Source organism: Physeter macrocephalus, chromosome 14 (assembly GCF_002837175.3).
Source record: "Physeter macrocephalus isolate SW-GA chromosome 14, ASM283717v5, whole genome shotgun sequence".
Lineage (NCBI taxonomy): Eukaryota > Metazoa > Chordata > Mammalia > Artiodactyla > Physeteridae > Physeter > Physeter macrocephalus.
Genome location: NC_041227.1, coordinates 68,855,668 through 68,873,907, shown reverse-complemented (window position 1 = coordinate 68,873,907; position 18,240 = coordinate 68,855,668). Strand labels below are relative to the sequence as shown.

The window sequence follows — 18,240 nt, the reverse complement described above, 5'->3', positions numbered from 1 at the left end:
GCACAGGCCCTGGATGCGCAGGCCCAGCAGCCACGGCTCACGGGCCCAGCCGCTCCACAGCATGTGGGATCCTCCCGGACCGGGGCACGAACCCGTGTCCCCTGCGCCACCAGGGAAGCCCAGGAAGGAACAATCTTGACCTTTACCTTATACCATTCATAAAAATTAATTCACAGACCCAAACATAAAAGTTAAAACTATATATGAAGCTTCCAGAAGAAAACACAGACTATCCTTGTGACCTTAAAGCTGACAAAGATTTCTTAAAATACAAAAAGTACTGACCATAAAAAAAAATGATAAATTGGACTTTATTCAAATTTAAAATTTCAAAAGAGGGACTTCCCTAGTGGCACAGTGGTTAAGAATCCACCTGCCAGTGCAGGGGACATGGGTTTAAGCCCTGGTCCAGGAAGATCCCACATGCCGCGGAGCAACTAAGCTCATGTGCCACAACTACTGAGCCTGCACTCCAGAGCCTATGAGCCACAACTACTGAGCCCACGTGCCACAACTACTAAAGCCCACATGCCTAGAGCCCATGCTCCGCAACAAGAGGGACCACCGCAATGAGAAGCCTATGCACCACAATGAAGAGTAGCCCCTGCTCGCTGCCACTAGAGAAAGCCCGCATGCAGCAATGAAGACCCAACACAGCCAAAAATAAATAAGTTAGTTAATTAATTAATTTTTAAAAAAAACTTCAAAAGATACCATTAGGAAAATGAAAAAGGAAGCCACAGACTAGGAGAAAATCATCATACTGCACATCAGGCAAAACACTCATACCCACAATATATATAGAGAACTCCTAAAAGTCAATAATACAAAGTCAGACAACTCAACTTGGGTAAAATATTTGAACAGACACTTCACAACTATGAAAGGCCAATATGCACATGAAAAGATGCTCCTCATCATCGATAGTCAAAACGTAAATTAAAACCAAAATGGTACCACTTCACACCCATCAGTAAAAAGATGTGTAATCCCACATGATGATGAGAGTTATGTAGCAACTTTCATAAATTGCTGATGCCAAGTATAAAATAGTATGACCACACTGAAAACAGACTGGGAGTTTCTTATAAAGTTAAATATACACCTGCCCTACGACTTAACAATTCCACTCCTAGGTATGTACCCAAATGAAATCGAAACATATGTTCACCAAAAAGACCATCGTACAAACACATTCATAGCCGTTTTATTCATAATAGCCAAAAACTGAAAACAACTCAAATAACTATCAACAGATTAAAAACTGTGATATGTTCATACTACTGAATAGTACTCACCAATAAAAAGGAATGAACTACTGATACACATTACATGTGGATAAATCTCTGAAACCTTATGTTGAGTTTAAGAAGCGACTTGCAAAAGGCTACACATTATATGATCCTATTCATGTGAAATTCTACAACAGGCAAAACTAAACTACAGTGATAGCAACGAGAACAACTGTTGCCTGGCTGTGGAGGAGGGGGTATTGACCAGAAAAGGGCATAAGTGAATTTATTGGCATGAGGAAAGTAGTCTATAGCTTAATTCAGGTGGTGGATAAGGGTATTTACATCCATCAAAATATGCTGAACGTGGACTTCCCTGGCGGTCCAGTGGTTAAGACTCCACACTTCCAATGCAAGGGCCACGGGTTTGATCCCTGGTCGGGGAACTAAGGTCCCACATGCCATGCATCGTGGCCAAAAGGTTAAAAAAAAAAGCTAAACTCATTTAACTAATTCATTCAAAATCATTACATTTTATTAAATGTAAATTATACCTTTAAAATGGTAAAATTCATTGCATATAATAGCCATATAAAAGTTGCATAAAACAGAAATAATATTTGAATAAAAACAAATACCTTTGTCCACCTGCAAAGCTTCACCCCAGAGTGGCTCCCAATCAACTGATAACCTGAATGAAAAAACAGGGAACACAAAGTTGAACTGATTCAAAATTTCATATCAAAAAGTGATTATAAAACTGTAGCAAAGTCATTTTTCTTTGTTTAAATGATAGACAACAATCCAATGCCACTAAGGTTTCATTCACCAGGATGATAATACAATTTAAAACATGTATGCATCTAATAACACAGACTCAAAATACATAAAGAAACAATAAGCTAATCCAAAATCACAGGGAGATATTTTAAGGTCTCTCCGTATATAACAGATCTCATAGATCAAAACTCAATAGAGCTCTAAGATCTGAAGCAACACAGTAAACTCGATCAAGGACACATAGAGAGCACTGCACTCAACAACTACAGGATGCACATGTTTTTCAAAGACCCAAGGAACACTTATGAAAATGAACCATGCACTGGACCATACAGCAAAAACAACTAACAGTATATTTCAGTACAATGAACGACTGGGGAACTGTCATCAATAATCTTCAAAAATAAATAAAGATGGGCAACAGGAGATTAAAATAAATATTGCCCCCAAAAGTGGGAAAATCAAATTCTAGGAGCCTGACATGAATTCTCAGCACCGCTCCACAAACTATTTAAATATTTTGAGCCACGTAAGACACGAAAAGCATGGAAAAGCCATGCCAAAGCAATCACATTTCCTTATTTTAACAAACTAGTAGAGCAAACAAGTAGAAAATTCTGATTTCAGAAAACATTTAATAAAGTTTCTCATGAGGCTTCAAGTAATAAGCCACAACTATCACGAGTCTCTTGCAGAAAAAGACTCCTGACTTGCAGATAAGCGAGGTAAATGGAGAAATACAGTCTGGATGATGGCATAAGTGAATCAGTGGCTGGTTAAACATCCATATTCATAGGGTGATGATTAATGGAACAAAGTCAATTTGGATTACAAGTCTCTAGTGGCAACATTACAGGGCTTTGTCTTCTATCCTCTTCCACATTTATGTAAACATCTCGCATATAAATAAAGCACTGCTTATCTACTTGAAGATGGAACCGAGTCTAACTGATCAGCTAATCTCAGATACAGAATAAGCATTTAAAAGATCCCCAGAGAAAAGTCTAGTTCTTTTGGACTCCTACATTACATGTTGCTCATACCACTATCATAGAAATCACACTGTATTATATTAGTTCTTTATATCTTTCTCTCCCAAGATACATAGGATTCTACAAAATTCTGCATTTAGGTAGGTATGAAAACACTGCACAGTATAGGATGGAGAGACCTGTAGCTGACCAGAATACACACTACGCAGTTACTAAAATTGCAGTGCAGGATTCTGCTTGTAACCAAGATGGAGTAACAGAGGATTTACTCTTCCACCTGAAATACCAAAAACTGGACAAAATACATGAAACAACAGTTTTCAGGACACAAAACATCAGGCAACAAAGGAAGATGATCCAAGAGAGAAGGGAAACAAACAAGGTTGAGCCCTACCATTACCCAAGCTTATCGCCTTGAAAGTTGCCAGGCTGTGCAGCAGGGAGAGACGACACAAGCAGAGCTCAGTATTCTCCCCAAGCTGAGGACACGGAAGTAGAGAGGGGAGCCCCTGTGGCTAAAGTTTGCAAGATTGAGTACTGGAGAGACAAAAGCTACACAGAGATTGAACTCAAGGGTCTGCAGAGGATTCCTGTAAGTACTTGCTTGAGTACTGTATAGTGCATATGTGAGAGAAAAACAACCCAATAATGGGAAAGAACCATCTGAAAAGATGAAAGGCATGCCTGGTACTCACAGCCAGCCGGGAACTGTGCCTGTTCCTACCAGTCAGACAGAAAACCTCAAGATTCCAAGGCACTGGGCAGAGTACACAGAAGTGTTTTGCCTCAGTGGTGGGGGAAAAAATTAGCTGTATAGTGAGCCAGCTCTAGTCTCACCCAACAAATCATAAAAGCAAGATGAAAAGGCTCAAGCTGTTTCCAAGTAATTTATCTTCATCCCAGAACAAAGCTCAAGAATGTTTATAGGAATTCAAAAATATCCAGTATCCAAAAACATAAAATTAGATCTGGCATCCAATCAAAGATTACCAAGCATGCAGAAAGATAGGAAAACATGACTAATAATGGAGAGAATAATCCAGCAACCAAAACTGACCCAGAAATGACACAGATGTTAGCAGATAAGGACATGAAAACAGTTATAATTGTATTCCATAAGCTCTGAAAGTTAAGTAGAGACATGGAAGATAGAAAAAGACCTAAACTGAACTTCTAGAGATGAAAGCTACATCTAAGCTGGAAAAATATGCTGGATAGAATTACTAGAAGATTCAACTTAGAGACGAAAAGATTATTGAGTTAAACTTGAAGACAGCAATAGAACTATCCAGTCAGGTAAAGCAGGACAGAAAAAATAATTTTTAAATATGAAAAGCACATCTGTGAGCTATGGGTCAAATTAAATTTAACCAAATTAAGTGGCCTATTATACATGTAATTGGAGTCTCCAAAAAGAAGAAAGAGAGGGGGTGGCAGAAAAATATTTGAAGAAATAATGTCCAAAATTTGTCCAAATTTGATTCAAACTATACATCCACAGAACCAAGAAGGTCAACAAATCCCAAGTAAAGAAGCATGAAGAAAACTACACTGAGACATATTATAATTAAAATCATTCAAAATCAGTTGTTAGAAGAAAATCAGGGGGTACAAAACATTACATTTGAAAGGAACGAACAAAAGATGCCTGCAGAGCCCTCAGGAGAAGCACTGTGACCCAGCAGACAGTGGAATAACACCCTTAAAGTGCAAAAAAGAAAAAAACTGCCAGTTCTAGACACATCAAAAAATATCCTTCAAAAATAAAATAAAATTAAATAACAAAAAAATCCTTCAAAAATGAAGGCAAAAGAAAGCCTTTTTCAGATATACAAAAGCTGAAATAATTCGTCACCAACAAACCCACACTACAAGAAATGCAAAAAGGAGTCCTTCAGACAGAAGGAAAAGGCCATCAGACAACACGGATTTACACAGAGGAATGAAAAGTACCAAAAGTAGTAACTACATGAGTCAATATATAAAATTTTTTCCTAATTATTTAAATCTGTAATAGATAATTGTTTAAACCAAAAGAATAGCAATGTAGTACAGGGCTTAAAACATGTGTAAAAGTAAAATGCATGAAAACAATTGCATAGAGGTTGAGGAGGGCAAAAACAGAAGTATTGAAGGTTCTTCCACTTTACATGAAGTGGTATAACACCACGTGATGATATACTGTGATACAGTATAGTATAAAACCTCAAGCAACCACTAAGGAACAAAACAGTGCTATAGCTAATAAGCTAACAAAGGATGTAAAACAGAATCATATAATTTAAAAAACAATCTAAAAGAAGGCAGTAAAACAGGAGAAAGGAAATCAAAGAACACATGAGACAAGTAGAAAACGAACAGCAAGATGACAGATTTAAACCTATTATAAAAATCACTTTATTCCTATATGAATGAGACTTTTAATTCTGCATCAATACTGACAAACTGAACAATAATCAGAAGTATTAAATATGATTTGATGTAAAAAAAAAATCACTTTATTCTACTCTAATTAAAAGGCATATGTATTACTATGTAAAAAAATCTGTATATTTTTGTCTATCTCCTCTAATAAGTTGAGAGCTCCTTGAAGGAGATATTTCAAGTATCTTAAGTTCCTCTGCATTGCCGGAACTGTCGCATAAAAGGATCTCAATAATTATAGAAAGAGGGAGGGAGGGAAGGAAGTCGGTCTACTCACCCTCAGTTTATTACTCTTTCTTCTACAGCAAACCAATATCATTCGTTCATTCAGTTGCAGCCTTCTTCATAAGGTAGGACCACAGAAATCCAGATATACTTCTACATGAAACACTTCTAATTAACCCAGCCTAATACCATATGAGATTTAGTAATTTCCCCTTAATAAACAGTGACGTGTAAAGAAGCCAGTGATTGCACCTTCCATCTGCATACCTGAGCCTCACTGATGGTAAAGTACCATCCCAATAAACCAAGCGAAGAAGAACCCTTGCTGGTCCAGGCAGCCAACACACAAGTGATCCACAGAAACAAGACCGTGACTCCTTAAACAGCTACAGCTGCCACAACCACACAGCAGCTGAGCCAACTAGAGCGGGACTTATTTATCTTTGTTCCTCTTGGCAATCCCTATTTCATGTTTCCTCTTTTAGAATGCTTAAGAGTGTAGAATTAGAACAGTTCTTGAGGACTTTCACCTTGTTTAGTAAGGGCTTCTCGGAGAGCAGGAGTTATCATAGCTCTTCTTTCACTGGCTTCATTCTTCACTGTGCTCCTGATCAAACTAGTTTCCCCTTCCTGCCGCTCCTTTTCTCTCTGTATTAAAATGAAAAGAATGAAACCCAGAATTGGTAACGGGCAAGGGAAATAACAGCACGACAGTCATATACACGTAGCATGGATAAAAGGGTTCATCATGAACCACAGCCCATAAACCTGTTCTCTTCCAAGTGATCACATTTCCAGTCACACACTGAGCTAAAGACACACCGGGGGCTTTTTTTTTCCCCCCCCAAAAAGTAACTACATATTCAAACACATACATCCACAAAACATAAATCAATAATCCACTTATCTAGATGTCAAATAGTTTTCACAATCTGAGTACAGACAGCTGCCCAACTTCAGCAAGTTATTTCTCTAAATTTCAATTTCCTCTCCTGAAAAAAGAGAAAAGGAGTATCTATGGAGCAGAACTGTGTTGAAGAGTAATTGAAACATAATTACCTGGCACAACGCCTGATACATAACAGGACTTCACTAAATTATAGTACTGCTGGTTATAACATCCGCAAATCCCCAAAACAAGTCAAAAAATTGCTCTGAGCTGCCCAGAGAGCCACATGCTCAGAACCCAAGTCACTCCACCTCCACCTGCAGCCCCAAAGGCTTCTTACAGAAGGTGCCATGGTGAAAATTTGTCTTCAGTGATAGAAATAAATCTGAAGGATAATATAAAACTGTGTTTCCTTTTGACTTTGGCCACTAGAAAATTCACAGCACAACTCTGATCACTGTATCAGGCCTTGCATCATCCTTGTCTTATATTCTGTCAGTGACGTCATATTACAAGATGACCCCCATTCGCCTTTTACATTGATTTCTTCCTCTCTTTTTAAATCTCATTACATGTATATATATTTTAAAGTTATCTCAATACCTTTTTGGAAGACGGTTAAAGTGCTAATTAATCATTCTGAGACAACCCACAAAGTCTGTGTTACACTTCAGAGGAGACATTCATCAGATCTTACTAAGAGCTGCAGAAATCCAAAATAACTCACCTGAGCAGGAGCCCTACCACCGAGCCCTAAAGTACCCTCAGTGCCTGTCCATTTTCAGTGTCTAGACCCCAGTGAATCAATAAGCAGACTCACAACAACGCCCTTTCTACCTAAAAGTGACAACACCTCACAGATGACACGATGTCTCAGGTCTGTGTCAAACTAATATAGAAAAAGGAGGATGATCCATGTTTGAACCTGGGCAGGAAGTGAACAGGGATTTGCTGTCCCACCAGGGACTTCCCTGGTGGCGCAGTGGATAAGACTCCACGCTCCCAATGCAGGGGAACTGGGTTCGATCCCTGGTCAGGGAACTATATCCCACATGCATGCCGCAACTAAGAGTTCACATGCTGCAACTGAGGAGCCCGCCTGCCGCAACTAAGACCCAATGCAACCAAATAAATAAATAAATATTTAAAAAAAAAAAAAAGAATCCTATGGATTGTTCTTTTTTTTTTTTTTAAGTCTATTTCATACCTAAAAGCAAAGATGTGAGCTTGAGTTCCAAGGAAGTCTTGTGGTGGAGCAAAGTGAACTAACCTTGACCTTGAGAGCATCTAAATGTCTCTGAAGTAATTCTGAAGTAAGTTATTGTAATTCCCTACTAATCATGCAAGAATTGATAGTAGGTGGCAATATCTGCCCTCAAAAGCCTTTCACCACAGAATATCATCAGCTCAACTGCTTACCCTAAAGGCCATGTAAATCCAAAACTGGACCCAGCATAACACTGGCCTCTGACCACTGTGCTCAGAGCTCCAAAGACACCCCATTATGGTTTTAAACATAAACTTATGACCCCCATAAAATGAACACACTCTTAAAGAATGGCCATGGAGGGCTTCCCTGGTGGCGCAGTGGTTGAGAATCCACCTGCCAATGCAGGGGACACGGGTTCGAGCCCTGGTCCAGGAAGATCCCACATGCCGCAGAGCAACTAAGCCCATGCGCCACTACTACTGAGCCTGCACGCCACAACTACTGAGCCTGCACGCCTATAGCCCGTGCTCCGCAACAAGAGAAGCCATGGCAATGAGAAGCCTGCGCACCGCAATGAGAAGCCCACGCGCCACCACAAAGACCCAATGCAGCCAAAAATAAATAAATAAATTTATTTTAAAAAAAAAGAATGGCCATGGAACACAGTCCATGTCCCAACACTAGAGAAATTATCTATTATAAAATGTGAGTGCAGCTACTCCAGATTCAATCATCTGGACACATAATTCACATGGAAAGAGAGAAGCGGCTATGATTAAAGGTCTTGGGTATTCAGGACAAACATTTACCATTCTTTCCCTCTATGACAGTTTAGCCCTATCTTGCATATGCAGCAGTAACTCCATTTCTGAAAAGAAATACAATGGTTCACAACACTCTCCAAGGAAGTGCAAAGCCCCATTCTAATTCTAATTCTAATCTCCTATCTGCAGACATTTTCCCGTTTGCCCAGAATATAACAACATAACAACTGACATAGGACCCGTATATTTTTATTTATTTTTTTATAGCCATTACAGAGTCTAAGCAGAAATATATGAAGATCCCAGAACTGGTCAATCTGGACTCCTTCCTCTCCTGCATACCCATTGGGCAACGCGTGACCAAGTTCTAAACTTTTAATTCTCAACGTATAGGTTCTCTCCATCCACAATGCCACTGCTTTTGCCCCCAGCCTTGGTTTCACCTAAGGGACAACTGCAATAGCCAAACTAAAGTCTCCCTGTCTCCAACCTTCCACCCCTCCCCAACTCCCAAACCCATCACACTTGTCTTGAAAGAAAACGCATGCCCTCTCCAAGCTGCTATTTTCTGATACACGAAACGGAAAACTGATTATAAGTTCACATCCTGGGCACTTAGGAAAATGACTATAAATAAGTGAAAAGTTCTTTATAAATAGACGGAAATATATGAATCTGCTGTAATAATGGGAGCCAAAAAGTGGTACCAATTCTCTTAAAAAAAAAAAAAAAGAAAGAAATAAAAAGATATTATACAATATTACCTAATTCATTTTCACACCTTCATCCCAGAAACCACAGTACCACCCCTATATTGCCTAGGGTAAAAACAAGACAAAAGGGAATTTGTTAAAGAATTTAAAGTAAAAATTCCACCTAGTTGGTTAAGTGCCAACCTTGGGGTTGAAGAGACGTCACCTTACATTTGAGGGTGAATTTAACACTTAAAGCCTTAAAAATAATTATGAAAGGAGAACCAGCTTCATGTTATTACACTGCAGTACTATGCAGCCTTATCATCAGAACTGGACACACCGAGCTCCTTTTGTAAATTGAAATGTTTCTCTGGTGAGTAATTACCAAGCATCCGCCTTTATTTCCAAAACTAATGATACTGATACCACTGTTTGTCTGCTTAACCAGAACATGCTGTGGGGAGTATTTTAGCAACATTTATTTACTGCAGGAAGAAAACAAGTAGCAATCTGCTTTACATTTACAAGCACAACATGAGAAACACAGAAAATAAACAACCTAAGCATTGGCAGGCTCTTCCTGACTCCTTGTTCTCTAACCAAACTCCTCAGCTTCCCTGCTGGGGAGGCAGCAAAGGGGAGCGAGACAAAGAGATGGAGCCTGGGCTTGGTCCCACCGCTTAGGAGGCAGCCATCCGACTCCGGACAAATTGCTTTGCTTCTCTAAGCTTGTGTCCGGCACTGTAAAGTGATAAAGTGGAGGTGACAGTACAGATACCAGGGTCTTTGTGAGGACTGAATGAGATTATCTAACGTGTACTTCGATTTCTCCTAATCGTCTGAACCCACCCTGGGGCTCTCTCTCCCCACACCTCCAGCCCACTCATCCTATTCAATCAATTCACATTGCTTCCCACTGCCTTTAGGACAAAGCGCACTCTCTCACGACAGAGCATGAAAAGGCCTCCAGGATCCTGCCTTCCTTCTCTAGTTCACCTCTCCACACATCCCCACCGCACTCCACTCTTAACACACCAGACTGCTTGGAGAGTTCCCCAACCTTGCCATATTCCCCTAACACCCCATCCCCTCGGCATGTGCAACGTTTCAAACTCTAGCTCTCTTGTTCTCAGTTCTCACTCCCACCCTTCAAATTCTCTTTGGCCCTAGAATTACTACTGCCTTGCTGCAGAGGGAGCGGGGTGGAAACCATGGTGGTATTCTAGTCAGACCAAACGTATCCCATTTGAAGATATCTCCTTAGACAATAATAGTTATTAGTTATCAAGGATATACTATGTGGCAGGCAATAAAATAAAGGCTTTAGATGGATTAACTTATTGTATCTTCAAAACAACTTTATACAGCAGTTACTGTTATCATCTCCCACTCTAGCACACAGAGTGAAATAACTTGCCCAGACACACAAGCTGAGATACTGTGACACCATGAAAGTTAGTGAATATTATTCAAAAGAGGCCTTACAGTAGGAGTGCTCTGGCCCAGCTCTACAGCTGATGCTCCTAGGTATGAGAGCGTACTGCTTCCTCTGCAGTAACGACTCAGGCAACTAATGTGATGCAGAACGATGAACAGGCCGAAAGCAGCTCAGGAATCTGCGTGGATGGACCCCAAAGAAAATGCTCCCCAGAAATACAAAAAAGAAGAGCCAAGCAGTAATAACATCCATCACTGAATTCTAGTATACTGTCTCCAATACCAAATGAACACACAGGACACATCCGGAAACCCTGCTGTAACCTGAAAATAATGAAAAACAAAAAACAGGGCGGTTATTTTCATGCTGCACTGAAGTTTGAAATATATATTTTTTTCCCCTAGATCTGACGATTTTATGAGTGATTTCTATGAGAAACCTGAAATATCATAAGCCAGCTGCTTAAAGTTCATAAAGTCCAAAATCATTTCATTTCAAAAAATAATTTACATGGACATCCAAATTTTTCCTTAGTGCTTTTTCTCCAGTGCCCTCTAATGGACATAAGAGGAAAAAGCAAAGGAAAAAAATGGACCCGCAAACTATTCCAAACTCTTACAGTACCTGTGAAATTTGCTGAAAGTAGATCTTGTGTGTTCTCAGCACACACACACACACACACAATGTTAGCAATATGAAGTGGGGATGTGTGGGCTGTGGTTAAGCATTGTACACACGTATCAAACGTCGCATTATACACCCTAAAAAAAATCTCATTGTACGACCCAAGTATATGAAATTTTATTTGTCAATCATATCTCAATGAAGTTGGAAAAAAAAATTGTCCCAAACTCTTCACCCACTACAAATAAAGTTATAAATATCTTCTCTTAACTTAGTAGATCCAGAAATCTACCTAAATCAGGCATCTCCTGCACTGAAATCTATCCCATTTCAAGACAGTTTCACCTTTTAAAATTACTCAGATTTTTATTAAGAGTCATAAAATTATATATTGGCTCTGACCCAGTATCTCAACTTGGGGAAAATATAAACCAAGAAAATATCAACACTCTCTTTTAAGTAAAAAGGGTCTCAGACCAGTGCTAATGACAACAGCAGAAAACCTGAAAACAGACTAAACGACCAACTCTAGCAGAACGCATACGCAAATTTAAAATGTCTAAGCATATTTACTTCTCATTTCAATCTGTCAGGCTCTCAGAGACTGTAATGCATTTTCACGCACAGTTCTTATCTGACTCTCAACGACGCTGAGAGGAAGGCAGAGGTTATGGTCCACGTTTCTCAGCATGGGGATTAAGGCCAGAGAAGATTAAGCTTTGCCCTAAGAGCGCCAAGTTACAAACTGGCTGGCCCAGGCCCTGAACCTACATCCCACAAACTTGTCATTCTTAACAGCTCCTCTGCCAGGGCTTCTAAAATACAAAAGCTACTAAAAATGACAGCGACAACACCAACACACAGAAGTATTAGGAAATAAGTAACAAAATGCTGCGACAGGAACAATCATAATTTTAAATTTGGAAAATAATTTTGGATCCTGTGGTTCAGTTTTACACTCACAGAGTATTTTTGGGTTACGATCTCTACAAAAGGAACCAAATATCCCAATATAAAAACGGGCATAGCACAGTGTGCAGTAAAGAATTTGGCCTTGCCCGAAGAGAAGTCTGGCCTTTCCCCGGTTCCTGGAAAGTAACCTCTAACCCCTTGGAACGTCCTGAGTGTTGGGGGTATCTTTATTCATGGTGGGCACTCCAGAGGCACTTGACAGTTTACGCTATTAGGGTGGCTCACGCCAAATTTTGGGGGTGCTGTGCTGTAGGCTGGATTCAACCCCGTGGGCAATCAGATACGCGTACGTGACGAAGCCCCCATAAAAACTCTGGACACCGAAGCTCAGGTGAGCTTCCCAGGTTGGCGATGCTCCACGTGTCATGTCACACGTCCGTGCTGAGAGGGTAGCACGTCCGGAGGACAACGAGTGAATGCCTCCCAGACTCTGCTCTACGCATCTCCTCCTTCGGCTGGCTTTTCTGTACCCTTTCCTAGCAATGAACCGTAATCATGAGGGGGACAGCTTTCAGTGAGCTCTGTGAGTCTTTCTAGCAAATGACTGAACCTGAGGGAGGTTTTTAGGACCCCCCCAAACTTGCAGTTGGTGTCAGAAGTGAAAGCAGTCTCAGGAACTGTGCCCTCAGACTTTGTAGTCTGTCTAACTCCAGGGAGACAGAAAGAGATGCTTCACAGGAAAAAACATACATTCAATCTCACTCAAAATTAAAGAAATGCAAATTATTATTTTTTAAGGTTATTGTTTTTCACATTTCAGGTCAGTAAGATTTAAAAGACTGAGAACACCTGGGGGTTGGCAAGGGTACAGAGAAACAGGCATTCTCATCTCTCTCTTATGCAGTAAGAAGAAATAAAAATGTTTTCAGCTTTTTACAGGGCAATTTAGAAATATCATCAAAATTATAAAATTCTCTTTGATCCAGTAATTTCAATTTTACAACTTTACTCAAGATAAATTTATCAGTCATGAAAAATATAAGAGCAAGAGTGTTCATCATAGGGAGTTCCCTGGTGGTCTAGTGGTTAGGATTCAGCACTGTCGTTGCTGTGGCCCAGGTTCAGTCCCTGGTCAGGGAACTCCCACAAGCCACATGGCACAACCAAAAGAAAAAAGAAAAAAAAAAAATACAATTCAGGAATTAAAATAGGTTTAAAAAAAAAAAAAGAGTGCTCATTATAGAAATCAGAAAACACCTAAATGTTAATCAACAAGAGTCAGATAACTATGGGACATAACTGTGGACTACTACATAAACATTAAAATTAATTAGGCAGATCTCTATCACAGGACTGGAAAGCTGTCACGTTAAATGGAAAAAAGTAGTCTGTAGACTTGGAGTACAAAATTATTCCATCTGTGTAGCCCAAAAAACCAAGTTATACCAAAATGCAGGTGTGTTTGTAAAGGCAGTAAAATACCTGGAAGAATAGTGTCAAAGTGTAAACTGCAGTTACCTGTGAAAAGTACATTTAGGAAGAATAGGGACAGGGAACTGTATTCTTTGAGTTTTTTAAACATATGTAAACAGGGTATTAAATTAAATGAAACTCCAAAGAGAGGGTCAGATCAAGTTATAAATTTTCAAAGGATGGGACTTCCCTGGTGGTCCAGTGGTTAAGACTCTGCGCTTCCAATGCAGGGGGCATGGGTTCGATCCCTGGTCGGGGAACTAAGATCCCACATGCCATGCAGCACGGCCAAAAGATAAATTGGAAAAAAAAAAAAAAATTTAAATTTTCAAAGGAAATATCTGAGAACAAGTTTAAGAACTTGAAAAGTGCCTCCCTGACATCAAGGATATGAAAGGGTAGACAGTATGGAGATAACAAGAGAGGATTTTTGAGGATTTCTTCAGAGAATATTAGAAAGGTATTTTGAGCTCCTTCATCTGCCTCAAATGAAGAGATGTTTGGGGGTGAAGGGCTGTGTTCTCACCTCAAACTCCAGGAACCTCAAAGAAGCCACTATGTACCCCCTGCGCTCAGACTGGTGAATGACTCCTGCCTGGGACATCCAGAGAGCAGAAGGCCTGACTAGTTGCTTTAGCAAGTGAGCACTGCTGCTGGAGAGGAACCAGCCTGTGCTCCCAGAATAAAGAACTCAGGAGCACTCCCTTGGGAGCGGGGTAGGGGTGGGAGAGATCTTCGATCCTGACCCATTGGGCAACCAGAGAGGAGAACAGACGAAAGACCTCAAAAGAGGAGAAACCAGAGGTACAGGGCTCCGAGGAAGGAGTGAGGACCATCAGAAGCACACTTCTCAGAGTAAACGTGCTCAGTGCAAGGCGCCAGGTCCGAAGACAGCCATGGACAATGTCTCCAAAGGAGCACCAAACACGCTGCCTGCAAGAAGAGTCAAGTTTAAACACCTGACAACGAGAGAGCACAAAGTCCCCTTGTGACACTGCTAAGTAAGAACTTTCCCACTTCTCTTTATCTCCTGCTTCCCCCATCCACGCCCCAAACCCTAAGGAGATATTATAAAATAGCTACTAGCAAATAGGCCAGAGAGCAGACAATAAGGAGGGGAGAAGTTTCACTTTGAATTAAACTGGAAACTTTGACTTCGTTTATTTAGTATTACTTAGTATTACGCAGGACTGGACATTCTACCGCCAAATTAAGACTCTGTACCTTAAAGTGCCTGTCATACTTTATGACCAAAAATGACCAGAAAAGTCATGGAGTCCACCAGAGTTTTCATCCCAAGACAGGGGAAGGGGTCTCCCTCCCATGCAGGTTGAAAAAGGACAGTAAAACTCAAAATAAAGCAGCTTTTATGATAACTTCCCAAAAGTAATCCTTGTTATAACATAGACTATACCAGTATTTATTATTTTAGAAAGATTTTTCTGTAAGATTTTAAACATAAGGTTATAAAGACTATCTGAAGAATATGATAAATATTTTTATAATAAAATAGAGATTTAGGGACTTCCTTGGTGGCGCAGTGGTTAGGAATTTGCCTGCCAATGCAGGGGACACGGGTTTGAGCCCTGGTCCAGTAGGATCCCACATGCTGCAGAGCAACTAAGCCCGTGCACCACAACCACTCAGCCTGAGCTCTAGAGCCCGCGAGCCACAACTACCGAGCCCGCGTGCCACAACTACTGAAGTCCATGCACCCAGAGCCCCTGCTCCACAACAAGAGAAGCCACCGCAATGAGAAGCCCGCACACCGTGACGAAGAGTAGCCCGCGTTCTCTGAAACTAGAGAAAGCCTGCACACAGCAACGAAGACCCAATGCAGCCATAAATAAATTAATTATTTAAAAAATAGAAATTTAGGTGCATATGAAAAAAATTTAAATAAATATTCCAATATTTATTTAATTACTAATAGTGATTTTTTCTGAGGAGATGGAATTACTGGTACGTTTTTGCCCTTTCTCTATTTTCCAAATTTTCATTACTATGTAAATTTATAGTGAAAAAAAATTTTTTTTTAATTTAATTTAATTTTTTTTGGCTGAGCCACTCAGCTTGTGGGATCTTAGTTCCCCGACCAGGGATCGAACCCACACCCCCTGCAGTGGAAGCACAGAGTCTTAACCACTGGACAACCAGGGAAGTCCCTATAATGAAAAAAATTTTTAATTTTAACTAGTCAAAATTAAATAAATAATCGTTAAATTTGTTTCCTTAAATTACCATTTGCTATCGTATGAGTCTACCCAGAGTAAAATTAGAAGGTCTTCATGTTTTACAGATATAATAAGTACTCAAGACTTTTATATAATTCAAAACTAGTTATTCACCAACTAGTCCTATCAAAAACTGGTAGATATTCTCATATGGCAATATCATAAATAATTCATAATCCAGTTGATACCAGTTTTTTTGTTTGTTTAATTTTGTTTTGTGGGCCTTTTATTTTGTTTTATTTTGTTTTGTGGGCATGGGAAAATAGTTCCCCTGACACTCTTTATCTTGAAAACTTCAGAAAAGTTGAAAGGTACAATGAAGACCCACATTCCCTTCACCTAGATTCACTACTTTTGCTTGATCAGTATCTATCTATAAACACACACACGACCCAATGCAGCCATAAATAAATTAATTATTTAAAAAATAGAAATTTAGGTGCATATGAAAAAAATTTAAATAAATATTCCAATATTTATTTAATTACTAATAATGATTTTTTCTGAGGAGATGGAATTACTGGTACGTTTTTGCCCTTTCTCTATTTTCCAAATTTTCATTACTATGTAAATTTATAGTGAAAAAAAATTTTTTTTTAATTTAATTTAATTTTTTTTGGCTGAGCCACTCAGCTTGTGGGATCTTAGTTCCCCGACCAGGGATCGAACCCACACCCCCTGCAGTGGAAGCACAGAGTCTTAACCACTGGACAACCAGGGAAGTCCTTATAGTGAAAAAAATTTTTAATTTTAACTAGTCAAAATTAAATAAATAATCGTTAAATTTGTTTCCTTAAATTACCATTTGCTATCGTATGAGTCTACCCAGAGTAAAATTAGAAGGTCTTCATGTTTTACAGATATAATAAGTACTCAAGACTTTTATATAATTCAAAACTAGTTATTCACCAACTAGTCCTATCAAAAACTGGTAGATATTCTCATATGGCAATATCATAAATAATTCATAATCCAGTTGATACCAGTTTTTTTGTTTGTTTAATTTTGTTTTGTGGGCCTTTTATTTTGTTTTATTTTGTTTTGTGGGCATGGGAAAATAGTTCCCCTGACACTCTTTATCTTGAAAACTTCAGAAAAGTTGAAAGGTACAATGAAGACCCACATTCCCTTCACCTAGATTCACTACTTTTGCTTGATCAGTATCTATCTATAAACACACACACACACACACACACACACACACACACACACTACACATGTATGTGTGTGTTACGTATAAAAACAAAATTTTGCTAAACCACTTTAAAGTATGTTGCAGACACCAGAGCACCTCACCCTTAAATTACTGCAAAATTTATTTCCAAGAAAAAGATATGAACCTACAGAACTATAACACCATTATTACAATGAGAAAAATTAACATAAATCTAATATTACCTAATAGAAAATTCAATTCAAATGTCCTCAAATGTCAAGACAATGGCCTTTTCTCTTTGATTCAAGATCAAAGTTTACATAACGCATGTTTATATTTCATTAGTCTTTTAAAATCTTAGAACACTACCCACTCCACGTTTTATTGTTGTTGTTACTGTCTACAACATAGACTCTTTAAAGAGCCTGGCCTGTCGTCTCCTAGACTGTCCCACATTCTGGATTTGTCTGATTGTTTCCCCATTAGATTCAGGTTAAACTTTTCTGACACAAAATTGCATAGATGATGTCGTATACACCTTGCTACACATCATATCAGGAGGTACATATGGTCAAGTTGTAACATAAATGATGATGTTAAATTTGATTCTTTGTAAAGGTACATTTTTCCCTTTATGCTTAGTAAATAATCTATGGGGGATTTTTTTTTTCCCCACTGATTTATTTATTTTTGGCACGTCCAAGTGGTTTAGTTCCTGGCATGATGTTTTAAGACTATGTCAATATCTGCTCCTCAAAGACATTTCACCTAATCCTTGCTTAAATCAATTATTACACTAGGGACTGCAAACAGGTAATTTTCTAATTCTATCATGCCCTCTTTATTTAAAATCTGTAAACCTTATGTAAAGACTTTCTCCTTACAAGAGACACGGAAGGACACTACATAATGATCAAGGGATCAATCCAAGAAGAAGATATAACAATTATAAACATATATGCACCCAACATAGGAGCACCTCAAAACATAAAGCAACTGCTAACAGTTATAAAAGAGGAAATCGACAGTAACACAGTAATAGTGGGGGACTTCAACACTTTACTTACACCAATGGACAAATCATCCAAAATGAAAATAAATAAGGAAACAGAAGCTTTAAATGACACAATAGACCAGATAGATTTAAGTGATATTTATAGGACATTCCAACCAAAAACAGCAGATTACACTT

At 39.0% G+C, this 18,240-nt stretch overlaps 1 protein-coding gene and 1 non-coding gene across 3 annotated transcripts in view; one reads left to right on the top strand and one right to left on the bottom strand.

Moving 5' to 3' along the window:
* Nucleotides 1-18,240, bottom strand: part of LOC102977187 (S-adenosyl-L-methionine-dependent tRNA 4-demethylwyosine synthase TYW1) — a 160,685-nt gene that overhangs the window by 115,937 nt on the left and 26,508 nt on the right. For both annotated transcript variants that reach the window (XM_024119689.2, XM_007116855.4), the window contains exons 8-9: nt 6,184-6,301; nt 1,871-1,923 (exon numbers count right to left, since the gene is read on the bottom strand). In XM_024119689.2, the coding sequence (XP_023975457.1) occupies nt 1,871-1,923; nt 6,184-6,301 (171 nt within the window). The remainder of the gene's footprint in view (nt 1-1,870; nt 1,924-6,183; nt 6,302-18,240) is intronic.
* TRNAD-GUC (transfer RNA aspartic acid (anticodon GUC)) lies at nt 13,254-13,325 on the top strand. Its single transcript has one exon. It is a non-coding gene; the product is annotated as a tRNA-Asp (tRNA).